The sequence below is a fragment of the Egretta garzetta genome, unplaced genomic scaffold (assembly GCF_000687185.1).
Source record: "Egretta garzetta isolate BGI_Z169 unplaced genomic scaffold, ASM68718v1 scaffold75, whole genome shotgun sequence".
NCBI classification, from domain to species: domain Eukaryota; kingdom Metazoa; phylum Chordata; class Aves; order Pelecaniformes; family Ardeidae; genus Egretta; species Egretta garzetta.
In genome coordinates this window covers 277,902-305,514 of record NW_009259589.1, presented here as the reverse complement: position 1 = coordinate 305,514, position 27,613 = coordinate 277,902, and the positions used below count along the sequence as shown (strand labels likewise).

Below are 27,613 nucleotides of genomic sequence, written 5' to 3'. Positions count from 1 at the left end.
TCCCACCTATACATCTGTCTTCTATATAGGCTGACGTAAAGAAATCTACCAATTGACTGCATATTATATGAAAGAAGTGGGGTTTTTTTCTGTCAGTGTTTTACTGTCTTTAGGATAAATTTAATTGATTTTTCTGATGATATGGAAAGTAGTGAATAATAAATCACTGTTGATCTCTTCCATAGCATTCTGCTGTGCCAGTGTGCTCTCACACCTAGGTAAACATGGTGAGTTCCTCTGAAATGAAGTGTTCCATAGCCTGGCTGTGTTCTGCAATGAAATGGGCAACATTTTTCAGAACGAAGATTTGGTGATTAAAACCTTAGTGTAACTGATTTTCTCATTTGGCATTTAAAACTGCTAAGCACTGGATTTTGGTATTCAAATCTACTAAACTCTAATATCCACAGACATAAAACTGTAATTTCGGCTATGATGCTTCAGGAATTCTTAGTTGATTTTTCGCTCCCCCGCCCCAAGCTGTAGGCTTGGGGGAGTATCTTTGTTTTCAGATGTGCCAATTCCTACTAGTCTGAGCAGGGGATTCCTGGATTCTAACTGGGTTGAATTATTTATTCTCCTCTCTTAAGCACTTGTCTCTCCTGGACCTACACCGCTGGATTCATTACACTACAAATAGAAAAACACTATTCCTGATCCAAAGAAAGCATTGCCCGTTTGTAGATTTAACAGATGAGGGTTGGTGATGAAGACTTAAGGGTTACAGCAACAAAATTATGACATTTCAATTTATCTTCTTGCATTCTTTCGTTTGGCCAAAAATTTATGTGATAGGTGCAGGTTTCAAGAATTAAATGTTCTAAAAGTAGGGATTTCTGACCTTGGGGACATAGAGTTTATTTAGACATTCTTTAGACAGTTCTTTCAGAAAGCAACTCAGGTAGGAATCCCAATTGACTGCTTAAGAGAGTTTTTATTGACTACTAAGCGAGTCCTAACACATCCCATCTCCAAAAAAGTGACTGTCCTCCATTAGGTCATCCTTGTCTTTTATCTGTAAAACCAGAATGTTGATACTTATTACTGAGGATGGAAACCAGTAATGTTGGATCTATGGAAACTAGAATAGTTAAAAATCCAATAGCATACATTCAGGAATCGTGTTGATTATCAGCAAGTTACTTCATTGTTAAGTTAGGAGTTTCTTTGTCCAAAGATTATTAAATAATCAAAAATTCAGAGAGCAGTCATTTTCATATTTTTTATTTATTTATTTTCTTTCTTTGGTAAACAGCTGCCTTCTGTGAAAATAAAATTTCTGTATTTCATGTTTTTTGTTTAGTCTAACAATTGGTATTTCAGCCAGTTTTCTCCTTTCCATGTTTCTTTAAAAACACAAACAAACCAACCCTCAAATGGTCTGCTTTCTTTACCCTTTATCTATGTCTGTTTGAATAGAATTCTGCTTTTTCTCTGTGCTACTAGTCTTAAAGGTAAGATGTAGCAGAAACAGAAATTTAAAAAAAAGGGGAAAGTTTATAAAAACCAGAGGAGATCAGGAGATCAGGGATATTACTCAATTCTTGGAGGAGTATGCAGCATGAGGTCACATACAAAATGTGCCATGGACTTTTCTTGGATTTTTTTTCTCTGCATCCTTTGAATCTGGTTTTATAAACTCAGCATTTAGTTTCCTTATTTACTTATTTAAAAAAACAAAACCAAAAACTTTCTAGCTGGAAAACTTCTGATCCTTTTGTCCACAAGGATCCCAACACTTTTTAAGGAGTTGATAAAAGATTATTAATGCAGAAGCTCCAGGCAGGGTTCTTGGGTTCTGTGAACTATAAGAGATGGTACAACAATATAGTCCTTTCTGACAGAGAAATAATTTTTGGCTGTATTTAAGATGTTTATGTTTTTAGCACTGCAGAGACTAATCCGAAACTCCTTCTTCTGCCTAGTGATCTAATTCCTAGTATGTCAAAGACCAGGAATGGAATTTAGTAAGGAGTAGGATCCTCGTGCCTTTTTTTGTGGATGGAAACCTCTTTGGTGTGTTTGTGCAAAGGTGACGTTTCCCAAAGGGTGGATGGCGTTGCCAGTGTCGGTGGTCTCAGCTGCCAGTGCCCCTCCGCCTGGCGTGCGCTTCCCAAAGGACAGCGCTGACTTCAGGGCTACGGAGGTGGGTCATGGGTTTTGGCAGAATGTCTTTAAAACTTTGTTTTCCTGGGCCAGTTTAATGCAGCCTAATCTTCTTCAGCTGGTATTCTTGAGTAGTCCAAATAAATAAATAAAATTATCTGTTGATTATCTTTGCTGTTAAGAAATTAATTTCACAAGAAGCCACAATTCTTTGTGGAGAAGCAGAACAGGAGTTTTTTTTGGTGTGAATCGTATCTTTTTAGAAAACAGTATTTGGGCCTTCTCTCCTCATGTCTGGTCATACAACCTCCTTGAGTAATTTGCTTATATACTGAAGTAACATTTGAAAATATTTACATCTGTTTAGCTGGCTATAGTGTGATAGATGCATTTCCTGTCTCTTTCAGTGTAAGCATTCTGCTTTTCTTTCTATCTCCTCATTCCTTTCTTTTGTTTGTTTAGTTTTTCCTCAGCTGGAACTAGGAAAATAGCAAATACCACATGATCAGGCCGTGTAATTCTTTGCACCAAAGTTAGGAAACTTCTAACAGAGCTGTAATTAGAGTTCCTTAAACTTCTGTCTCAGTGTTTCCTAACCCGTGCCGCACTCCTGTTGAACGTGGAGCTCCAGCCATGGACGAAGAGGGGGATTCGTCAGCTCATCTTCTCATCTTGTTTCCATAGTGTCTTCCACTCAAGGAGACTCCACCTGTCAAAATGACGTGATGATCGTGATTCTACTTATAAAGTCAGATGTGCAAATACATTTTTTTTTTTTTCAGTCCCTTGCTGTTACTGGTGTATGAGAATTGACTGCTATATAGGTGTAGGCTGTTGGTGGTGTTAATGACCTCTCGTTGTTAATGACTTCTTTTCCCCTGACTGAATAGCAGTAATCGAAGGAGAGTAAAAGGGCTGCATCTCCAGACCTGCTAAAGGTGGCCTCCCATGCCTTTAAGTGAACTGATAGTATTTGCTGTGAGGCTGACAGTCTGTAATGAAGGCGAGAGTTGATGGGGCACTTACTTTCTCATCCATCTCTTCAATAGAAGTTGATGGCATTTGGGAAGGGAGGGCTGGTTTATTTGTTTCAGGGTTTTTCCCCCTCAAATGGGATTTGTGGTTTTACAAGTTTATGAGATATTATGAAACAAGCGTATTGAGGACTTGAAGCTGTCTATATATTAGACTATAACTGATGTATAAACCAGATACCATTCAAAGATCTGTGACCCTTTGATATTAATTAAAATGTAAACAAATGCGCATCCGTAGCCACTCTGGTTGTGTCTTCATTCGTGTCTTGTTTGGAGCAGTCCTGCAATTTTGAAGCAAATCCCATAATTACTGTATGCTGATTGAGTTCACAAACTGGTTTTGAAATGTAGCCCTGGGCTTATTTGGGGGAAACTAAACTGAAAGCTTTACTCCAGGAATCTAAGAAACTCAACAATATTTAATTGGGGACGTAAGAGTACTAACTAAAACTTGGCCTTTTGGCCAACACTGAGTCATGTATGTATGTGATGGATGCATCTGGCCCAGGGAATCTGACTGGAGTCCTATCTAAAATAAAGTGTCTTGAATTGTAGAATAAGGAGCCCTTAAAGGTCATCTAGTCCAACCCCCTCTGCAATGAGCAGGGCCATCTTCAACTGGATCAGGTTAGTCAGAGCCCCGTCCACCCTGACCTTGAGTGTTTCCAGGGATGGGCAATCTCGTGTGGTGTAGCTATGGGGTCTTAGCATTAACTGCTTTGATTTAGTGATCTGCCCCTTATTGATCTGCCAAATTACTTACTAATATTATTTCATTATTACTTCATAATAACCACTATGTTTTACATGCCTTTCATTTCATGCTGTCATCGTGTCTCCTATTCATTCTTCAGGTATCATGACATACACTTTGTAGAGCTGCTGTATGGGTATAAGACTCAGGTTATTTTGGACCAAGGAGAAAGAAGCCCCAAGGCCAAAGAACTCCTTTTCCTTGTTTCAGAAATGGATCAGTACATATATTTTGTGTGAAAGTTTAACAGCAAAAGAAATCAGTCCTCAAATAAGATGATCTCAAGCAGATGAAGTTTTTCAGTTTTTACAATCCACAGTGTAATTCCATGTGGAAGGCAAAGAGGCAAAATCTGTGTCTTAAAGTAGATGTTGTAATATTCAATTACGTGAGCTTAGCTGTGAACATTCTTTGTAGTAGTCCAAACACTGAGCTTGTATTAGTAATTTATTTTTTTTTTTAAATGGATTTAGATTCCAGTTCTATGAGGATGACATGCTATCGCTTATCAAGACATGATGAAGGAATTAATCATGGTGACATTTTCATATTTGAGATTAAAAGAAGACACACATCTGTCAAATGCAAGCAGAAGGAAAAATCTTGTTACTTTTTCTAAATCCTCTGAAAGCAGCTAGATTTTTATCTTATCCAAATTCTGAAATTTTGTTAGGTTCGATATCCACATAACAGTGTAGAGAAGCACAGAAAATCTTAAGAATTCAGGATGCGTGCTAGTCTCCTAGAAAAGTCAGGAAAAAAAAAAGCAAGAGTGCATTTTCTTTTTAGTGGAATAAGCCAATTACTTCCCGTTAACTTCACCCTCATGCACGCACTTGTTTAAAAACTGCAGATGTTTACAGTTACTGACTAGGAATTGTTTCCCTCATTTATTCTGGATAAATTTATTATCTTACTGGGTTTTTCCTGCACAAAATATGAGCAAAATGTAAGGGTCTGCAGTGTCATCTAATTACATCTTTTCTGCTGTCTCCACTTGCTCTTTAACTGCCTCAACCCAACTGATGCTTTCACTTGAACTAGGAGCACGAGAATCTGGAGTTGGAATAACGTAGAGAACGTTTGCACCTCTGTGCCGTAGCAGTCGTGAGGGCCCTGGCTGCTTTACTGCAGCGGCTCGGGGTGGCCTTGGATTCCAGGCGCAGTAACGGAGCTAGGGAGATGAACCTATTTACTAGCAAAGCTCTCAGAAAGTGATATGGTTTGGTTTGGTGCGTGGTTCCGACCCATCTGTTGTAAGCAGCATTCAGGGTTATAAAATGGGAATCAAATATAAGCTCTTGAAGGCCATGCACCATGTTTTGGTAATTTGTCGGGCAGCCTTTGCAGAGCGCACTTTCGGTAGTATTGCTGCTTCCATTTGGAAATAAGAAACAAAATCAAAGTAGCAGCAATATATGCAGCAGTGTAATAAGTACACTGTCATCGGATATGAAGGAGATGCTTATTCATACACTTCAGTTCTGTACACATTTTTGTTACAGCACTCTGTACCTACTAACAGCAGTGTGATCTTTGCAAAGCTGGATTTGTTTGAAAAATGTATAGTTCTCCATGTGATGCTTCATGCAGGATGTTTTGCAGTCCGATTTATGGAAGAGAAATCTGTGAGATCTGTGGATCTTGCGGAAAGAAAACACAAAGCAAATTTATATTTCTAAAATGAAGTTAGCTTGGATAGCTTCATGTGGTAGCAGAATGGTAGATGGCAAGGCCGTATCCAGCCTTGCTCTAAATGTTTTGCTTTAAGTTATACCTAACGTAGGCTTATCGTTAGGAGCATGCTGGCAATGGCAGTGTGTAATGTGTAACCTGAAGAAATGGAACAAATAAAATGTGTCCCTAGATGAATTTAAAATGTAGCATGCCCATTTCTAGTTTTCTGTAGCCTGCTGGCTCAATATATGGTTAGAAGAAAGGAGATGAGCAAATGTTGAATGATACGAGATGGCAGCTACAACTGCCTTACGAGAATTGTTCTGCCTCTGGCGCTCTGGAGCATGAACTTCATCACATCCAAGAAATGTTAACAGCTCGGCCCCGCGGGCTTTAGCAGCTCTGAGTATCTTTGTGGGTTTTATAATTGACAGCTCCACCGTCGGTATGCGGCTCTGATTGGCATTCTGTGCGACTCAAATGCATGAGGGTTTCAGCCTACTATTCTTTTGCAGAAACACCATGATGGGCATCTGAGTGACATTTTAATTTGATAATGAAAGCGCCATTAAATCAGAAAAGAGGAAAATGCTTGTGTTTGTGGCACAAGATATTTTGTATGACCACTGAGGTCATTTGAGAAAGGCCTGCTGTTGAAATAGTTATACAAGTTTGCCAGCAATGACTCACTACCGTGGTGGCTGCAGATAAATTCCAGTTGCTTTCTACTTGTTTTCAAAGTTTTTGGTATTAGGGGTTTCTGTATGTTGCTTAAACAGGAAACATGCAGCAACGCTTAAGTTTGCTTGGTGAACATTAAGATTTCCCACGCTGCTTCATACGTGAAATGCTGCAACAAGCTGTGATCTATACACCGGGCTGTCCCTTTTGACTGTGTCAGTAGGGGATATATTTTAGCACCATTAAAACCTTCTGTTTTGCCCGCAACAAGCCTTTCCTTCCTGTGCCTGTTTCTAAAGAGATCCTGATGGGAGTCAGAACACCAGTCATTCAGTGCAAGTCGTCAGGATTCAAACTTCTAGATGCTGACATCTGAGATGCTTTCTTGTATCTCTCATTTAGAGATACGTATTATAATGTCATCTGTGGAAACCAAACTCATGGATTTGGGTTGTGCTAGACACCTGAATCTCTCTCTCCATGTCCTTATAATATATTTAGAGAAATCTAAACTTTGCTGTAAATAATTGATGGTGTAAATAGTCAAATGTATTTTTATGCCATCTTATAGATGAGGAATTGTGATAGTAAAATAATACCTGTTTTGACCAAAACTATGCAGGAAATCTGTGGCAGAATTAGAATCGGGTCCATCCCTTAAGTTTTTTCCAGTGCTTTTAATCTGCAAACATCTTCAGAAATTAAATACTTACAGTGACTTTTTATTTTTTCCAGTTTGTTTCCCCTTCCAGCTCTTGAAGGGTTAGATTTTTATTCAGCAGAAATAGGTTTTATTCTTTAAGAACTATAGATTTAGGAGATTTTGTACTGTATGCGGCTAATGGTAAAATTAACTGTCCATCTATTGATCACCCAGTTGGAACTGGCTAGTGATCCCTTGGGAAGTGACTCCAGGACCAGTACAAGAAGGATAGTTACTACCAGTTCAGCATGGAGTTTCTGTCATTCAGATATGAGTTTTGCCAGTGGGGGTTCTCTTTGCACTGCTCACTTGAGACTCTCTGAATCCACGCTCGTTACATTTAGCAGTAGTTTGCTGCTTAAGTGATATTGGTGATGTACGTGTTGGTGATGCCTGGAAAAGAGAGTATGGTTGTGATAACAACAGGGTCTTCAAAATTATTTTTGTGGATCTCCTCTGCGGGATCTGTACTGTCATCTTCATTTGACTCCTACTGTTGACCTGTAGGAAAAAACCTTTAATTACTTGCCTACTGCTAACAAAATGGTGTAGCAAAGACAATATTATCGATTGACTTTGTGGTGGTTAACCCTTGCAACTTCCACTGAATGTTGAGCATGTAACTGCAAATGCTTTTTTTTTTTGAAGGATTATTAATAATTCTCGTATTGTGACTGACAATAAGGTATCTAATGTTACTCTGAAAGCACAAATGAGTCAACCCTTGTAATGTTTTCGTGAAATGGATGAACGTAAAAATGTTGCAGGTGGTGAATAGGGACACAAATAAAATTAAATGTTTTTTTCAGGTCACTCAGTAGATCTATGGTAAAAGTACGTACTGGACTTAAGTATCTTTTCTTGAGTTGCTAATCTTGTTTCTGTACAAAAACTAAATGGGGAAAAAAAACCAAACAACCCACGAATATTCTGAATTTGGCCCTGAAATCACTAGGCAAGCTGAATTAAGACAGCAGCAATGTCATCTGTTCCAAATACTGAAAGCATGCATCCCCTGATGACAGCCTGTCAGAACTGCTTAGCAGTTTGTTTCAAATGCTTGAAACATATCTTCTAAATAATTTTCTAAATAATACTGTTCTATAATTTTAACTTTGATCATACTTTAGAAAAATAGCCAAAGCAAAGTGCTGTTTATGTTTTCTTCCTTTGGAAAAGTTGAAGTCTAAAATGATACCTTGATATTTTTCTTCCATGAGCTTCCTAGGTATGAAAATCTTGCAGCAAAACTAGTGGTTTAGTGGAATTAAGGATATCTTTAACCCTGTCCTCTGTTTGTTGTTCTCCTGTGATGCTATATTGCAACAAATATATACCTGCCTGTGTTTGAATTCATCACAGCTGTTTTTCAGAAAAGCTGTAAAGAAAAAAATAACTTGGATGATTGCAAAAGCCAGTTCATAGCCAGGAGAGTCCTGACTCTCTACTTATTTTTTTCACAGGCCTCCAGAATTGGCATCGAAGTATGCAAATTTCTCTGAGGGAATGTGCAAGCCTGGTTATGCATCAGCGCTCATGACTGTCATCTTCCCAAAGTAAGTAATTACTTTGCTGGGTTTTCCCCCCACCCTTTCCCTGATGACTTCTCATTCTTCAAGGTGGGTGATCTGCTGAGATTGTCTTGAGAAGTGTCATTTCTCTGTCACTTGATTAGTTCAAGGGGAGACTGGTGTTGAAATTCTGGGCTCTTTGTGTGGTCAGTGGCAATGGCTTAATTGATTTCAGCCTGACTAGGAGGCTGCTCAAAGAGTAGAGTGTTCTGTATGTTGAATAATAAAACAAATTATAGCGTCAGTGCATGATACAGATGTGTGGTCAAGCTCACTGCTGGTACCAGATGATGCAATCTTTGGGAATCTTCAGACATGAAGTGACAGATTAAGTTATCTGGAGTAGTAAAGTGTGGTCTTTTTTTTTTTTTTTTTTTTTTTTTTTTTTTTTTCTTGGGGGGTCAGTGCATGATACAGATGTGTGGTCAAGCTCACTGCTGGTACCAGATGATGCAATCTTTGGGAATCTTCAGACATGAAGTGACAGATTAAGTTATCTGGAGTAGTAAAGTGTGGTTTTTTTTTTTTTTTTTTTTTTTTCCTTTTTTCTCTTGGGAGAACAGGGTAAAGTGTCTCTCAGGTGCCTGGAGGCTTTGCAATAGTATTTTCCAAAGAGTCTAGGACATGTCATTAACAAGTTGTGCATCTTACTGTGTTGAGAAATTATTGTTAGCTGCAGTGTTACTAGCTTCTTCAGAATTTGTTTCCCTCTGCTAGTGTAGAATGTTGCGGTACCATTTGATAGCTCTCAGAAATGAGTAATGTAATCATAACAGATCAACCAAAATCTACCTTTAAATTTGGCTTATGGCTTTCTCTAATACACCATGTGGTTTCTGCATTCAAGGAGTTTGTAGAATTGCTGAAAGACAGTTCAGAAGATAGATTGGCAAGAACATCATACCGTTGAGGCTCAAGGATCTCAGTTTGGTTCATCAAATGGAAAATTTGACCAAATGGTTGGTGATTTGACCTTTGTACAAGTTTCTAATGCATATGGAAAAGATCATCTAGTGCAGTGACCTCTTTGGTAAAAGAAGTTGTGGACTTTTTAGCACAACTGGTACTTTTCTAAAAGATATATTTTATTTCTTTTGAGGAGAGAATTTCCATGACTTGCGCACATAGGGGTTAGGTTGGGTGACCATGGCCTTCAGGCCAAGCCTAAAACTGGTGGTATCTTCTTTCTTTGTTTTTATTGGTGAACATGGTATCTGCAAACTTGAAAAATTAAAAATAAAAATCTGACATTGCCTTGTAGCCAGCAGATACTACAGCCAGGCCTTCAAAACAAAACACTAAGTGTTGGGCCTATGTTCTCTATCACTGATGTAAAACAAACAATTATCAGTATTATCTTCTGTGTGAATTTTGGAACTCTGGTTAGCATGTAAATAAATACTAGAACTGAAGGTAGATACATTATCATCCTCCTCCTTTAAGAACTGAATGTTTTTAAATCTGTGTTTGTGTATATATTAAATGTAAGTAGTATAGAAGAGGAATTTAAGGTAGTTTAACTGTGGTAAGATGTCTGAAGCTAAAGCCTTCCTTTCTTTATAGAGCTGAAAATCTAACTGCCCTTTCCAAGGCACAGCTGTTGTTACATATTGATTCTGCAGAGATAAATGATATACACTGAAGAAGGAACACTGTTTAGTACAGTTATTAAGGCCAGAAAAATACCATTAATGGTCCCTTAACCTGGTTTGTTTCATGACACAGAACATGATGTTTTCTTCCAGTAAATTCATCGTGGATCACAGGCTAGTTAGTGTGATTTAAAGATTTCAACTGGAGGAACATCTGGTAATAATGTGCTAACATTATATCCATGGATAAACTCACTATTGCAAAAATATTAATCTAATTTTAAATTTATTTAAGACTTTGGCTTCTAGAAGAAGGTTTTTTTGTCTGTTAGAATCCCAAGTGTTATTTATTCTCTCCCTCCGTAGCTACTTACAGGTCGGTGTTCAGTCACCTTCTCACAGTAGCTAAGTGCATCGAACTAATACCCTGCAAAGAGGTAGTAACTTGTCTCTTGCCTAACTAGGTGGTTCTTGTCTTGTTCATACTCTGAAAAATCATATTCATAGTTCTAAAGACAGCATCTTTCTGGGGATTTATGTTCAGTTGCTTCTCTAACGTGAACCTAAACCTTAGTAAGGTTGACATTTTTTCCAGGATGTCCTTTAATTCTTTACTAACTGAATTAGTGTCACACATTTCGTTATTTTACCTAGGACTGGTGTAAGGATGGCTGACCAGTAGTTCTGCAAAGAATTCCATGCTACACTTAAGATTCTTTCTCTTCTGAAACTTTTCTCGTACTCAAAGAACTATGCAAAGTTAATAGTACCAAACCAGGTATCATAATCTAATATATTTAGAACTCTTAAAGCCAAATTAGCTTGCCTGTTGATTTAAGAATTTGAGCTGCGTGGTTTCTTTTATTCCAGCTTTTGTTTTCAGTTGCTCTTATCATTAGGAAAACATCATCTCTGCGGCTGACATTTTTCAGGCTTGGTCTTTGCCATAAAATGTGTGGGTTTGTTGGGTTTTATTATTTGGATAAAGTTGGCTTGGCTGTTTTCAAGCATGAATAAAATGAATAAATGTTTTCCCATTCTAAAAGTTCCTGACTTTTTAGCGCAATTGTAAATGTAAATAGGCAAAATACGATGGAAATAGTTGAGATAGAATAAATATTTTTCAGAGGATGTAACTCTTCTTGATAAGTGCTTCTTTAATGATAAAAATGTGAGTTCAGACTTCACCAAGCATAAGCAAGCACTAGACAGATTAAAGAGCAATGCCCTGAGAAATCTGAAAATGTGGTTGCTGGTAAAGAAAGACTAAATGTATGTTTGTTTGTTTATGAAGTCCTCAGTCTCATTCGACCAATGCTTGATGCCTTCTTCAATAATCCTAGCTGGAAAAAATCCTAAATTAAGTGTGCAGATTATACACTTATTGGAGAATACTAAATAAAGGATTGGTTACTTTTAGAGAACAATCTGGCTTGCCTGATTTAAATGGCCACAGTCCAACAAAATCTATGTTAATACATCCAATATGAAAAAAGACATCTGGGAGGAACAAATGCAGATTATACCTTCAAGATAGAAAAACTCTGTCTTGGAAACAGACACAGAAAAGGTTCATGCAATCTCAACAAAATTTCGTAGCTGAAATGCTATTTCAGGTTCATATGTACACGCATAGGTTGAGAATTTTTGTGTGTAGCACTGATATAAAATGAAACACCCACCCCCCACCCCCCCAAAACCCCATAACCCAAGACTTCTATAATACTGTGTCCAGCTTTGATGGTGAAAGTCTGAGGGGGGAGGGGAAATAAATTGAAGGAAAGCCACAAAAATGAATGACGACTGGCTTAAACAGTAAAGTAAACAAGGCTTCTAGAAATAAGTCATTTTTCTGAAGCAGGAGTTGCATCCAAATGAAGAGAATAGGAAAGAGCATTAGCTTTGGCAAGTTAAATATAAACCATAATGAGGTAGGCCAGAAAAATGTTGAGGAACAACTTTATAAAGGCATAAAAAAAAAAAAGCTTTTTGTTTAACTGTCAAAAGCAGAAAGCCTGCCAGAGATCCCGATGGGCTGATAGATGATCATAATATTACATGTGAGCTAAGGGAAGGTGAAGCCATAGCAGAGACGTTATTTGCATTGCTATTCACTGCAGAACAGTTCCCACGTGGAGCCGTCCTTTCTGGGGGACAGGCTGGGGGAAGCTGACAGAAGGCTGACGTTTGCAAGCAAATCGGCACAATGCATTGCTAGGAAAAGTTCTCACTTTGTGAAGAACTCAGTGGTGAAGTTGCCGAGTTATACACGGTTGTGTATAATCATTGCTTAAATTGGCCTTAGAATGGAAGAATGAAAAGCAGTAAACGTGTCAGGCTTTTCAAGAGGGGCCTGTGGAGCATTTGGGAAACGGGAAACTAATAGTGAGCCTGGCTTCTCTATTAGGCACCTCGGTAGAACCTATAAAAAAAGAACAGAATTAGTGTTCATTCCCAGGAATAAAGGCAATGATAGAGAGGAGTCAAGTTGTCTTCTGCAGCAGGAAGGCTTGCCCTGTAAATCTGCTCCTGTTGTTCGAATGACTCGATGAACATTTGATAAAGGTGATTTAACTATCACGGTATACCTGGATTTCTTTAAAAAAAAAACCAACAACCCATCAACAAAAAAAAAAACCAAAAAAAGCAACCAAACATATGGCATTTCAAAGACTTTTGGGAAATTAAGATGGCGTAATCCTGTAGTGTTTAGGTAGTGACTAGGTAAAGATTGGAAACCATATAGAAAAATAAAAAGATGACTGGACAGTAGAGGGACGTTACCGCTGGAGTCCTCTGCAGAATGTGTGCTGGGATCTCTGCTGTTCCAAGTGCTCATAAACTATCTGGGACAGAGGATGAATAATAAAGTACTGACACATTTTTCCAGGTAGCAAGACCAAAAGTTGACTGTGAGGAACGTCAGAGGGATCTCACAGCACGAAGGGATGGGGCAACAGAATAGAGAGCCAAATTCAGTTCCGATAGATGTAAGGTAGTGTATGTTGAGAAGATTGATCTCACAGACTTGCAAATCTGCGAAAACATCTTGGAATTACTGTGGATGGTTCTGCAACTTATTGATCAGCAATGGTTAAAAGACCATGGATTTATTAGGAGACAAATGTCAAAAACTCAATAATGTGTTATGCCACTGTATAAATACGCCTTGCGCCTCCATCTTCAATAATGCATGTAATTCTCTTCAACTAATTTTGAAACAGATCTAGAAGAATTAGGTGTATATATAGTGGTAATAAAGAGTAAAGAAAAAACATTGAGCCATTTCCATGCTCAGAAAGATTGAGTACACTTAGACTTTCCAGCCTGAGGCAGAGCAAGCAGAGGGCAAACAGTATTCACAAGTATGGGGGAAACAGTGAATGGCATAGAGAAGATGTTTAGATGATCGCTTCTCTTTGTACAAGATTCAGAGGTCTTAACTGGGAATATTGTGCACCAGGTTTAAAATAAAGGGAAGTGCTCTTTCATGCCATTTATAGTTTCATGATTCTGAGTTCCATAGTGGGCAAAAGACTAAAAAACAACCAACCAACCGAAAGATTGACAGTCAGGTTCTGTTGACCATAAGGATTCAGAAACAGGCAAGGGGATCTCAAAGTTACAGAGCCTGGAACCTAAACGGATGTTGAGGGAAGATTGTAGCTTTATATATACCCTGTTTTGTAGGCTTTTTACTGAAATACTGACCAATGGGCACAGATGGTGAGCATGAGGCTAAACGGACGTTTGGTCTAATCCATTATGCCCATGCCTGGTTTTTTGTTTGGTTTGGTTCTGGGTTTTTTAATTATTATGCCTTAAAGGCAGACTGGCATAGCTTCAGAAAACCATGCTCTAATCTGAATCGTGACAGTGGCTCCCCACCAGGAGAAATGGATGCGTGTTCTCAGTATTGCATCTCAGCGTAGGAGCTGGCTAGCTGGGCTGCATCTGCTGCTCGTTGTAACCAAAGGAGTTACCCGATTTTTCACTTTCCAGGGCAATACTATTCTGCCTCTTGTAAATCTCCCAGCAGTAGATAATGACTCAAAGTGCCTGAAGTAAGGTTACGGGTTTTGGAATGATACAAAGGGAATGACAAGCGTCTTTGGTGAAATGGCATCAGTAGGTCTTTGTTCAGTGAATTAGACTATTTTTAGTAGGTCTGAGGTCACCTACAAGACTGGAGTTAATGCTTTGACCTTTTTGTGGAAGGCACTAACTTGTGTTTGCAGTGGTAACACTGCAGTCTCCTGCATGTCTGGCCTTACTGTGGAAATGATGCTGCCAGCGTACGGTTCTTTTTCTATGCTCTATTTATGAAATGAGAAAGGAGACCTCTGCCCACAGTTTGCGGTTGACGTGCCAGCCTGGGACAGTTCAGCTACTGACAAGTGTTCCAACCACAAGGTCTTGTAAGCTGGCAAATAACGCTAGAAATTAGAGGGGGCAGTAAATAGAGAGGGAATGTCTACAGCCTGCAGACTTGCAAATCTGTGTTTGCTAAGAGAACACAGGAGGGATGTACTTAAAGAAAGATAAAGAGTATCTGAAAAGATTTCAGAATAACGGGGGAAAGGGGAAGTTCAATATACAACAAATCTATAGGCGGTGTGACCAAAATAGTGAATTTAAGATTTGTGATTCAAATATGTAAGAGTGTTTTGTAGCACCGGGAATATGATCATAAACATCTCTTTCTAGTGAATTAGCACTAAGAAATAATCTTGTATACATGAATCACAAACTTCTTTGTTAGGTCAGTTCAGAAACAAAATCGGTTTGATTTGGTTATTTTGGTGCAAACTTTCTATCAGCAATTGCTACTTTCTTCACTTCTTTGTTATTTTTCAGTATAGCAGCCCACTCTCCATTCTGAGGAAAACCAGCTCTCCTGTAAACTCCCCTGCATTTATATTTTCATGCTGAATTGTTTCTTTGTACATAAAGTTCAACATTTTTAAAGCTTTCAGATCAGTGGAGAATACATGGCACAGATTTATGCCAGACACGGGAATTTCAATGGCTTTCTCTTGAGTCATTTTTCTGTGTTTTTCTGATGTTTAGTTCCCCCTTAATACTGTAGGTCACAGACTCCTGTGCGTTCTTCCCCTTCCACAGGCCGGTCATGCATAGCTCGGACAGCTCCAGAAGGCCTTTCTTTGGAGTGTACAGGGTAGACTCTTGTCTCCTTGATGCCAGAACTTAGCAAAATTTTCTTTGCCGTTGCTGTCTTGCAGGTATAGTTTATGCAGCTTTTATACTTCACAAAAAAGCATTCTTACATGCCAACAAAATATCTTACATGCATTCTTACATGGAAATGGGAGATGGGCTTCAGGTGGAACTGGAGCTTTAGCAAGGGCTTTAATAGGGATTGAGATGATTTCAATACGTGATCCCCTCATCCCAAATACTTCCCCATTCACTTCCATATCCCCTTCTAGGAAGCTATGCTTCTACTAAGCACACAACATCATCTTTCCAGTCTGTACTTTCCTGCTTTCCTACTTAGATATTCAGAAAAAAAAATATTTTCAAAAGGGAATTCTTAACCCTCTGCTTAGAAATGAATTTATTCATGTTTGTCTGTGGCGGTGCCTCATGAATTACTGCCATACACAGCATGGGCTTGTACTGAAGTGACAGGGCCTGAGCTCAGCGCTTAGAGGCTGTCAGCACAGGTGATGGCTGCTTGCTTTGTCATTAACTGTTGAAGGAGAGCAGAGGAAGCCAGAGGATGGTGGCTTCACATGGTTCATGAGAGCTCACTGAAGAAATAGGCTGGATAATTAGTTTGCCACTGAGGACTGCTATTCAAAACTATTCCCTGACTGTAGTGTGATCCATCTGCTGCATATTTTGTGGTCTCTTCAGGTGCAGTGGGGAGTATCTCTTCATTTTTTAAGGTATATGAAATTGTATATATATGCTGAATTAGTTATTGATGGGGGGGTTGTCTTCTAGGTGTATGTATGATACACATCTCATTTTGAAATACACTGTAGTGGTTCATTTTGTTAAGTTGAAGTGCCAAAGTGGCTCGCATCCAAGGAAAGAGCAGCACTTCTAGAGGCTCCCACTGAAGTCGGGGTCCCTGTGTCCCAGACGCTGCTGTGAGGAGGACTTTCCGCTTTCCTTCAAAATGAGGTTGCTCCTGGTCCTAGGAGCGTGGAATACTCAAACCCCTGTCCCTTCGTTAAGTCTCTTGCTCTGTTCTTCTGCATTCAGGAGTAGTGTGTGATGGTGGCAGAGATTGTTTCACAGCTCAAAGTTGCATTTAGGGCCCCGGTATCTGCTGTAATTGCAGCTCTGCAAGGAAATTTGTGTGTGCCAGTGCCCAAACAGGTGTTTGGAGATGCCGGAGCACTGACCTGGAGTCTATCACTACTCCCCTCAGATCCTGTATCTTGCTTATTCTGTCCCCACAGCAAAGATGAAGGAAATATTTGTTATTGCATTAATGAGGTTTGAGTTTGCAGGGACAAGTTGATGCAGGCATATTTTTCTCCTGGGCAGTGCTGAACCATCATTAACTTCCCTCAGTTCCTTGGTTAACTCTGGCCAAAGGAGTTCAGGACTCGCAGGAGGGGAATGAGGGATGAAAGCGGCATTGACAGTGCTCTTGTCAGTTAAGCGGTCCATGTTTCCCATTGCTCCAAACTGTTTGGTGCCTGGCTCGGGGCATCGGAGCATGCTGCTGCTCATGTTTACCTCCTGTCACCTCCTTACTCTGTGTTTTGTAAAACCCAGGCTAAACAAACACGCAAGCCAAAACATGCACACTCCTTGGATCACTTCTGGTGTCTGGGCAGCACCTCCCCACCCAGAGCTCTGTGGCTTTTCCAGTCATCCATCGGCCGGCGCGGCCAGCTGCTGGCACTGCTGGCACAGGGAGCGTTTTGCACTGCTCTGCCTTGCTTTCCTTGTGATTTTTATGAAGTAGTGCCTTTTTTCTCCCTTATATTTTGGTTCTGGAGTGAAGATTCGCTCGCTTTTTCACCTCTGCAGTTAGTGTGTCGGGTATTATATACAGTTTGAAGGCACTTAGAGGATTTTTAAAAATATGTATTAATGTCAGTTTTGAATGACAGAATCGGGTCAGAGTATACAACAGGTCCCATTATATGTTCCTTTGATAATTGCTGTGTTTGTTTTGATTGCTGTGTGCTCATTTGGGAGACTTAAATTTCTCATACTCATGCCTAAAGGTGAAAAGTGTGTTATCTCACAAAATATTTTGTCACAGCTGGCTGTGCTTCAGTGAACATACAGCACAGTCTGTTAAGAGACATTTGCTTTTAGTGTTCAAGCTAGGATTGTTGTCTGAGCTGCTATTGCTATTTATAACTGGGGCAATTGGATTGCCCTTCACAACACCCTGACTGCTTCGGTCCCTTCCACCTGCCTTGTCTGCAGGAGGAAGCTGGGATTAAGAGGCAACAGCTGATAACTCACGTTCAGAGTGTTGCAAACCTCTGGCACCAAAGTGGTGGTAACCAGAGCTCCCTTTAAAGTGTGGTCGAATAACTAATTCCTCTGCAAAAGATTCCCTGCACTTTTTTTTTTTTTTTGGTAGAGAGCAATGATTGGGAACGTAATTCCAGAGATGAGCAGATGAAACTGTGTACACAGAACTTCACTTCTGGCTCTTAAATTTGTAGCACTGCTTAACCAGCTGGAGCTCGTACTTCAAAACAAACTTAAATGGCAACAGCTCATTTTTTCACTTCTGGTAGCCTCTGAAGATGTGCATGGTGCTGCAGTCAGGTTGAAATAGATGTGGCATCATGTAAGAGTAGATTTTAAGAAAAAAAAGGCTTGGGTTCTGTGTCTGCACCCGCATTTCTACGTGGCCCTGTTAGCTTAAGGACTTCATGCTGCCCCTTGTGCTGCTCCATTACCTGAGCTAGCCTAACTGACGGTGGACAGTGCAATAAACTGGGTAAGTAAAATAATCCTTATGTCTGAACAGGAGTTTTCCCTCCCCCATCCATCTACTCATTTTGTCCAAGGTTATTTTTAATCCAGATCAGTTCACTGATCCAGTTTATAGAATTGCGAAATCATTATATAAACCCCACCAAGGGTGAAGCTTGGGAATGAAGACCTAAGGTGATGGGGCTGCAGAAACCCCGTAAGCCAGCCTGGGCAGCAGGACAGAGATATGGGGAGCTGTTGCTCAGGAGGTAGGGATCTGGTTCCGCCTTCAGTTTGTGCAGGTTGTTCTCTCTATCCCATGCTGACTTTTTAACCTTTAAAAAAATTACCGTGTGCTGGTCATGACAGTAGATTCCACATCAGAGCCATTTTTGAAGTTGAAATATTTCATGCTTAACCTCTCTCAAGAGTTTAAAAAAAAAAAAAAAAAAAAAGAAAAAGTATGTGAATCCATGTGATGTGCAGGCTTTGTGCCTGAAAAGTTTGTCTTCAGATTCCTTTTCGTGACTTCTGAATTAAGTGAGACTGTTAGATGAAAGCTGGAGTATGGGCACATGGACCTCACTGAGCGTGTGCCTTTCTGGCTTCGAAAAAGGTGCAGAGCATATGCGCTCTCGCTTCAGAACAAGTACACTGCATCTTATGCCAGAGTGGGAACAGGATGGGGTTTTTTTGTTTTGTTTTGCTTTTATTTTTTGTTTTCCAGAATATTACAGTTCTTTCTAAATCGTGAACTTTAACCAAAATAAAAGGGACAGCTTTGCAATTGTACAAATAAATAACTCTATTTGCGTAAGCATGATGATTGTAATAGAAACAATGAACTTAATCCGTGCCACCAAATAAGCATATTTTATTGTGCATGTGTGTTTGGGCTCTGTTGCTGTGGCCCATCTGCTCTAAAGCTATACCAATAAGAGTGTTTAACTTTCAGGAAAAAAATCTTGCAGCAAAGATTGCTGGAGGATCGAAATGCATTTGAGTGGATGAGAATATCAGTGAGCGTGAAATGAAACGAATGAAAAATATCAGTGAGCATGAAAGCTAAGCAGTGTGTGTAATATCACTGTGGTTTTGATATGCATGACTTACCTCCTTTTCCTCAAATCCCCCTAAGAAGGTGGGTTTGGGTATCTCCCTTTTTATTAAAATTCTGACTTTGACTCTCTGAAGGTTCATCTTCATTGGCCCAGCCCATCATCTCCCCAGAGCCCCAAGAAGTTCCCTGGCATCGCTGCGGCTCTGTATGTCAGCAGTGATCTCCTCTTGCTGCAGAAAAGTATGCAGCTTCCCTCAGAGTTTTCTGAGTTGTGTTCAGGAGTGGGTAATTGTTCCTTCTGAACTCCCTGCTGGTGGTTCTCATCAAGTTGCCTGTCTTTGGGTAGATTTCAAGTCAATTTATTTTCCTCTCCTACCTTTCCCTCTCCCTCTCTTACTGTCACACTTTGTTCTATTATTGAAACATTTCAGGCTGTCACCAAGCCAACGTACATTGGCTAAGAATATGGATGAAAAGCAAGTCTGATAATTTATGCAAGATTATTAGACCAAATTAGAAACAGTCTGGGGAACCCTCCAACTCTACGTTAGGCAAATGAAGGTAAAAACTGGAAAGATTAAAAATTCTCTTTGTAGCAGTGTGAAAAGTCACTTGAGAATGTTGTTCAGATTATATTGTAGAAGCTCTGACTCCGCCGCGGCGTGAACAGCATAAGCTCCTTTGGCAATTATTTTCTCAGTACCTTTTAATATAATTCTGAGCTAACTATGCAGCAAAATAAAATCCATAAATTAATCACTTCATGCTACAGAAGCGATGCTGTAACTGTTGTAATAGTGTCAGGGATCAGAGAGGCTTGGTGAAGTTTCTGTAGTTTCCCAAGGACTCTTGCTCACTGATTCTACCCAACCCACATCACTTGTAACGCTGGAAGCCAAGGCAAGTGCATTACCACACTTACTCCATCTGAACAGTGGCTGTGCGATGATGAACTACTGCACTGAAGCTGACTGCAATGGGATGACATATTTCACTAGTGTTACTCACTATGGTTTGTAATTCTGCTTCTGTTTTGCTAAATTTCTGGAAAAAGTTGATTCCTTTTTGTGTAATCTGCCATACCTTTAAGAATGATCACGTCCTTTTCTCTCCTGAAGCACTTGTGAGTCAGTGATTTACTTGCACAGGAACTTTCTGCCTGTGAGTCAGGGCTGTAGCTTACTCCAGTGCCCAGCTTGTAAACCAGAAAAACTGTGTCCAGCTTTCTTAAGAGAAGTGTTTCATTGTGGTTTTCCTGAAAATCCCTGCATCTGCCATGCTAATTTGTTATTCTTCCAAGCTTAAACAACTGATGTAAGCTTCAGAATTGTGTAAATTTCAAAGAATGTCTTGTATTGTTCTTGGAAAAAAGAGGGGAAAAAAAAATTTTAGAGGTTTCTATGGTTTCCCCTTTCTAAATTGATATTTGTCACACCAATTTTAGCATGTTTCTAATCTGTTTATCAGCTGTGCCGGCCTAGGTTCATGTTTACACCGGGGTATACCTAGGAATAGGTGTAGAATTGCACTGCTGAAAGTGATGCCAGTGTGATAAAGAGACTCCTGACAAATGAATTAATTTATCTAGGAAGGAGGCAGATTAAAATACTATGACCTTCTGTGGGGTCTCAGAGACCCTCAAACCAGAAGCATGTAGTGCCTGTACACAAAACCACAATGCTTTACCTATTGCCCTCCTAAATAAAAAGGGGTGTGTGCATCTGCTTTTGCTTTGGGCCTGCCTCTGTTATGGAATCTCTTCTCTCTTTAATGAAAGGTGATGGTGTATTAGCCACCTGAGGTGGTCTGGACTTGGATTTGGGGTTTTTTTAATTACAGAAGGTTTACAGAGACAGAAGACTTGCCTGTGGATGAGCTTTTCCAAATGTAAACAGTTCCTATGAATGCTTCAGGAAGGGTGCTAAATAACCTGAAAAGGAAGGGCAAGGGAAAGCTGTTTGCGACATGATGGCTGTCCCCATCCCTGCAGCCACCATTGGGGGCTATGATGGGCTGTCCTGGGCTGGCTGGGCACTGCTGGCCCCAAACCTGCAGAGTGAGCAAGTCCATAGGACAGCAACTGTTGTGGTGGGAGGGTCTCTGGCTCCATCCTGGAAAGAAAGGACCAACTTTGGAATGGTCTCAGGGACGTTCAAAGCCACACCAGATGCTTCACCAGGCAGTGAATTAGGGATAAGCAGCATAGGTATATCTGCTCTGCAAGTTTTGTTTATGTTTTAAGAATTTGTTTGTAAATGTGTAACCTGATGGAAGGGTAGGTATTTAAAGCTACGGTATCCAGCTCCAGGTAGTCTTAATGCAAGAGGTGGCAAAACAGGCAACTCCTTAGAGCCATTGGTGGCCAGCTCTTTCAGCTTTTGATTTGTTTCTTCAGCAGTGTCCGTGGAGATTAAGCATCTGCAGAGGAAGATGCTGGTCCCAAGGCTCTGTTTAACAGGCCGGCACTCAGTCCATCCGTACTGGACTTGTTCTTCCTGCTACTCTTGGAACGGTTGAGAAAGGATCTCCAGAATTTGAAGGAGCTGAAGTATGCTTACAGGTCCTGCAAGGAAAAGCAAAGCGGCAGCAAAAAACCCTTAAGCAAAGAAAACGAAAATAACAAAACCACAAACTTTCTCTGTTTTTTTTCCCTTGTTAGGGATTTTAGTCAGCACATGTACCAGGCGTTTCTTCTCCTTTGGACAGATCTGATCTCCTGGATAATAATAACTATTTATGGAACAACAGGATACCAAACAGTTTATAAAGGCTAGGCTTGTTTATTTCTGCTCTGTGACTTCTCATTTCACATAGGGGTTTCCTCATCTGTCAAGGGTAAAGAAACTTGGCTGAGTAGACACATCTGTAGAGAAGTGGTTGCCTTGCTCTGCCATGGTGTCCTGGCAGAAGATCTGTCCTGCTCAGCCAGCAAAATTTTCCACCTGCGCTCAGTAAGGAAGGTATTTTAGCAGGAAAGAAGTAGTGTCATATTTTCTAAGAGGAAAAGAAGAACTCTTCTGCTTCACTCCTCCCAGGGCTGGCATCTGCTCCTTATGGAGATGGGTGGGGGGTGTTGAAGAGCCGATCTCCTCTGTCTCATCTCTGAGAAGCAGTTTCTTTGGCGGTGCGTTATTAGGATTTGCTATAACTGGGGGGCTCCTAAACCATGGCCAGACAGGACGTGAGAGGACATATGGGTAATAGTTGAGGTAGTGGTTTGTTGGGGTTTTTTTTCTCTTTGTATTAATAGGACTTGATTTCCAGTGGTTTACCTTCTCTTGTGGGTTGCTGGACAGAAAACACAGAGGGTAAGCAGCACTTCATTCTGCATAATTAGCTGCCAGACATTGCACCCTCTGAGGAGGAGGGACCAGTGATGGTTCCAGGCCGTCCAGGAGGAAGAGGAGGGAAATGCTGTGAAACAAGCCAAGTCTGGAGTGCTCTAAGATACAGAATAATTCTCTTAGAAATGCAGAGCTGTGTGAGATTTGCAGTGCTGGCTGTTGCACATTCTGTCTCCATCTGAACAGTGGCTGTGCGATGATGAACTACTGAGATGTTTTGACAGATGCCAATCAGAGGGATGTTTTTGACAGATTTTTTGTAGTGATTAATGTCACCCTACACAGTTGTTTGTGTTTCTACATGTTTGTTTTCATTCATCTCCTATTTGTTTCCCTTTCGCAGCAGTGCCCAGCTTACAGTAATGAGATTCAGGAAGCTGAAATCAGTCTCAATTAGTGAGGCTACTGTAAATATTTTCACTGACAGAACTGCCTTTATTCAGTTAAGATCTCAAAATATTTGAATGTTGTTTTATGATAAAACAGTTAGAAGATCCAGTAATTCAAATAAAGTGATACTAGGAGGTCAATTTATTCTGAGATAATCCTGTCTTTAGTTAATCTAAAGAAATCGTGCTCTCTAAAGATGCAAGAACTTCAATAAAAGGCAGAGGAGAGGTGAGAAGCACGAGAGGAAATGGAAGAGGAGAAGGTTCCTGAAGACAAAATTATTGATTACTAGGTCTAACTTTATTTAACAAATTTGTCTGGCCTCTCTAGAAGTGCACAAGGCATTGTTGACTGCAGTTGATAAACTGGGTGATCATCAGAGTTGCCCTTATCTGGAGTGTGAAGAAGCCATCTCTGATGAGACCTTCTGCCTTGGTAGGGGAGATGACCCATAAGTACCCAAGACATCTGGCCTAGGAAGAGCCCTCAACAGCTTGTTCACGATGACCACTGCAGCTGTGAAGGGGTAAAAAATTAGGTGGGAAAATCAGTCTTAAGTACCAGGGCACTTAAGGTTTTTCTAGAACTGTAGGAATCTCTTGCTTCTGTCAGTTATTTTTTTAGCATGGCGCTCACTTTCAGCTGCTACTGAGTTGTCTTCCTAATACCCATGGCCTGGCATGTCAGCCCATCTCAAAGAGTTAGACATGCAAGAGTGGAGGTTTCCAAACTTGTCCTACTTTCCATGTGTTGAAAGGGTTTGTCTGCTACATTTTATTTAGGTTTGGGGTTTTTTTGTAGATTACAGTGCACCTTTTGCTTGTCAGACCATGAAACAAAATTTAAAAAAAAAAAAAAAAGTTTCTCTAGCAGATGACAGTTCAAATTTTTGATCAGTAGCTCTGAAATAGCTACAGAACAAAAGGATACAATAACCAAATGCAAACTTCTGAATATACCTGGCATTGATCTCTCCACTTTGTCAGCTGCTAGAAGATTTTGGAGGCTTGTCTGGACTGACACTGGAAGCCAAGTGGCAACTCTGCAATACTCTGACTCCATAATGCTGCTTTTCGCAGCAGTCCTAGGGAGGAAGACGCTTGTTCCCTGTCTCCACCTTCCAGGGTTTGTTCTGTGCCGCAGCCCTGGGCTGGTTTCTCTCTCATGCAAGACGATCACTTCCCTCCCTCTCCCCTGTTCGTGCTCAGAGCTCTCCTCTTGGCTCCGTCTGCCTTTCCATGTGGATGGAGCACACAGATTGTGTAGGACGTGGCCCTCCTGTACCCCTCCTGGGCTACATCTCCGTTTACTTTTTTTATAAATAAAATACTAACCCTTGTTATGCACAGCATTTTTAGGTCTTCTACAGCACTTCGTAAATCTTGTATTGGGAAGCATGTTTAGTGTGCATGTGTCCTAGTTGTACCGCTTCCCAGCCCAGCTTAGCTGTCTGTAGACTTCCCAAAGCACAGTAATGGTGCAGATGAGAACCTGAGGCAGGTCTCTCTTCTCAACTTTTTGGGGGAGTTTTGAATCTCCAGTTATCACATTTTGAAAAAGCTGGTTCTAGATAGCATGTCTACCCAAACCTTCGGTCGAAAACCATGTAAGAAGGCCTTAAAAAAGCTGAAAGTCACTTCCAGTCTTGAACTCCCTAGAGGTTGAAGATGGCAGGACTAAGTGTATTAGAAGGTGAAGTAACTGAATTGTGGGTATGTGGCTTACATGTTTAAATTTGAGTACAGGCATTTAAGAGGAGTAGTGATAAAAAGAGCCAGGAGAGGATTATGTTGCGAGGTGTAGATTAGAGTTACGTTTTATGTTTGTTTATTCACATGTGCATTCTGTATTTCTACCTTTGTATCAAAAGACCTGACTTGATCAATTTGCACTTCCCTAGTTTGAGGAAGCAACGAGGAACAGGGTAGGACGGGAAGACTCGGAGGCAGCAGATGAGACTAAGAGAGCATGTGCTGGTGGACCAGAGGGTTCTGGCTCTCCAGGACATTTTAAGGGAGCACAAGGGCTAGGGGAGAGTATTTTGGTGATTTGTAGTGGCCCAGTGCTAAGCTTTGCCTCCCAGGCCCTGGAAACTCTCTCAGTTCCCTCTGGCAGGTACAAACTGGTGGGCTTCCAGTAAGGGTCGCTCAGGAAAAGACCCCACAGTTCACATCACCCCTGGAGCATGGCAGCCACCTTTACTCTGCTGAAATGAAATGAGCTAATTTGTTTCCCAGCAGACTAATTGCTCGTGGTTTATTATAGAGACTATTTGGTGCCCTGTTCTGAAGACTGTTTGTTCCGGACAGCATGTTTTAGAATATGTTTGTATGTGCTGGCAAATTTTTCAAGTTTTTTTCTTTTTTTTTTTTTAAAGGTCACCTTGGGTTTAGGAAAGTTTAAAGAGCTGCAACAGCTAAATAGATACAAGAAATTCAAACAAATCCTGAAGGTGGTTGGACTGTGGAATTCTTTTCAGCTTTTCAGTCTGAACTTCCTTAAATTTGCCAAATTACCCAACTGACTCATTTACATCTGTATTCTAAGGCTTTCCTGGCTTTGTTGCCTATAGCTGCCTTAGAACTTCAGGTTTTCTTAAATTACAGTATTTCATTAAACTTATCCTTGTAGTATTGCCTTAGTTTTTTCATACTATGTCACATCGTTCTGACCTAAACCTGTTTCTCAAATTCTGGAGCTAAAACAACTACTGCCATTGTGTAGTTCTCTCTGCTTGTGAGATTTGTGTTGCCTTTCCCTTATCTGCCTACATGAATGACAGACGTCTTTGCATGGGCTGGGCAGTAGTTTTGTGCTGCATGGCACAATAGGACCTCAGCTTTGGTCCTCAGGCTCTGCGGCTATTAAGCTGTGAGTAACATTCCTGGAGGCTACTGGATCAGTCTGCTGGCAGAACATTATTCTGCCCTCTCTAGGCTGAGTCTTTCTGCCTGTTTGGCAGTTCTGCATGCTGTCTGCTCTGGGTAGCCCCGGGGCTATGAGCCACTGCCTTATCTATCCTTTTCCTTCCATGGCAAAATCTTCTGTTTTCCTGTAGACCACCGTGTCTCCTGCTATGCTGTGATACTACAGCATGATACTACAAGTGTGAAAACACTTGTCAGCTCATTCTGGCAAACCACTGTTCATGATTTCTGTTACTCTCTGCCTCTGAACCTGTAGGAACTGTTTGGCAGCTGGATGATAATGATAGTACTTTAACATTTGATGTGGTGCCATGTTTTTTGTGTTTGGAATGTACATTGGAAACAGCAGAAATGAGTTTTGGCTGGAACTTCAGTGCGATCTTGCAGGCAGTAAATAACAAAGACTTTAACAGGAAAAGAGAACCCAAACACTTTGTGTTCTGGGTCGGCTTGTATGAATCAGCAAGTCCTGCATCTGTGTTGCTAAATAACAAGACCCGATTGCTAAATGTAACCCAAATAGTATACCCATGTAGAGGCATAACCCATGGGATTCTGCTTCAAAATTGATCTCTAAAAAAAATCAAGCTGCCTCCTCTTCACATAGCTGAGCCCTGAGCTGGGACTTTCTCTTTTTAGTATTATTACAGTAATGTGCTTCTTTCTCCTCTTGTTTACCCTTGTATCGCTCCTTTTAGTCTCTTGTAAAACTGCTGTTAAGTTCATCCTCCTCACTTGTCATGCTTTCAGAGACAAGGTCTGCCTCCTTTCACTAACTCCCTCTTTTCCACTCTATTAAATTTAGGCTTACTGGCCTCCGCAGGACTCTGTGGACAGTTACTGCCAACCACTTAATTGTTAGCGGAGTTAAATGTGAAATCTTTTTGTCTTTGTAAGCAAATCTGGGAACATTCTGACAGCTCATACAAGCTGTTTGTGAGCCTATAGTGGATTTAATTGCAAAGATGAATTATTAGATGATACTTTCCTGTTAAATAGTCGGAATTATTTAATCCTTGTATCTGGGCATCTGAGACTAGGGAGAAAAACAAGATGAGGCAGAAGAGAGCTCATCTGTTTGGCAGAAGGAAAAGAAACTCTATTTGAATTGCATACTCTTTGTCTGCTAGATGTTGCCACAAACTACCCTGCGAGTATGAATGTGGTAAGTTTGAGCAGCGTGTTATATAGTGCATACGCTAAGCATGAAATGGTGGAGGTGGACCTGCCTTTGGGAAGGGGAGCAGCTCATCCATGGCTCTTGCGCCAGAGCTCGCAGGACTCCGGTGGCTTCATTCTCCCTGACAGGGCTCTGCTGCTTTTGCGACCAAGCTCCTACCCCAGCGTGGCATGCTGCTATGTATGCGTGCCAGGTTGTCTTGGCGGTAGCTTGAGATCCTTGAACAACATTGTGTTTCTTAATGTGGATGTGCTATAAGGTCTCTGACCTCAAGGTAGGTTAGAGCATCCATCGGTTTCTGTGTTGCATTTCTCAGTTGTGTTCGTTAATCAGAGGGAGGTGGGGTCTACCTAATGCGTTGTGACCATCCCGAAGGACAACTCTGTGCATTGCAGAAGAGTAAAAGCACATTTTATTACCGAATAACAGAAATGCACAACAGTGATGGAAATCATTGTAAAGTGACCATGCTACTAATATAATAGAAGCTATAAATGTTAAGGGTCAACCCCGCGGGAAATTTCTAAATGTTGAATACTTTGCTGCCTTTGCTATTTCTTCATGGAATTTTTGTGTACAGATGCTCTGAAATATCCTGATGAGGGAAGAGAAGCTCTTTTTTTGTTGTCTTACAATTTGCAGACAACTGGCAAAGCATTTTGGCCGCA

General features: G+C 40.6%; 1 protein-coding gene across 6 annotated transcripts in view; it reads left to right on the top strand.

Annotated features, from left to right (window-relative positions):
• The window catches only part of ST3GAL3 (ST3 beta-galactoside alpha-2,3-sialyltransferase 3), a 201,089-nt gene that overhangs the window by 75,321 nt on the left and 98,155 nt on the right, over nucleotides 1–27,613 (top strand). For all 6 annotated transcript variants that reach the window (XM_035893542.1, XM_035893541.1, XM_035893540.1 and 3 more), the window contains one exon: nucleotides 8,422–8,514. In XM_035893542.1, coding sequence (XP_035749435.1) covers nucleotides 8,422–8,514 — 93 coding nt within the window. The remainder of the gene's footprint in view (nucleotides 1–8,421; nucleotides 8,515–27,613) is intronic.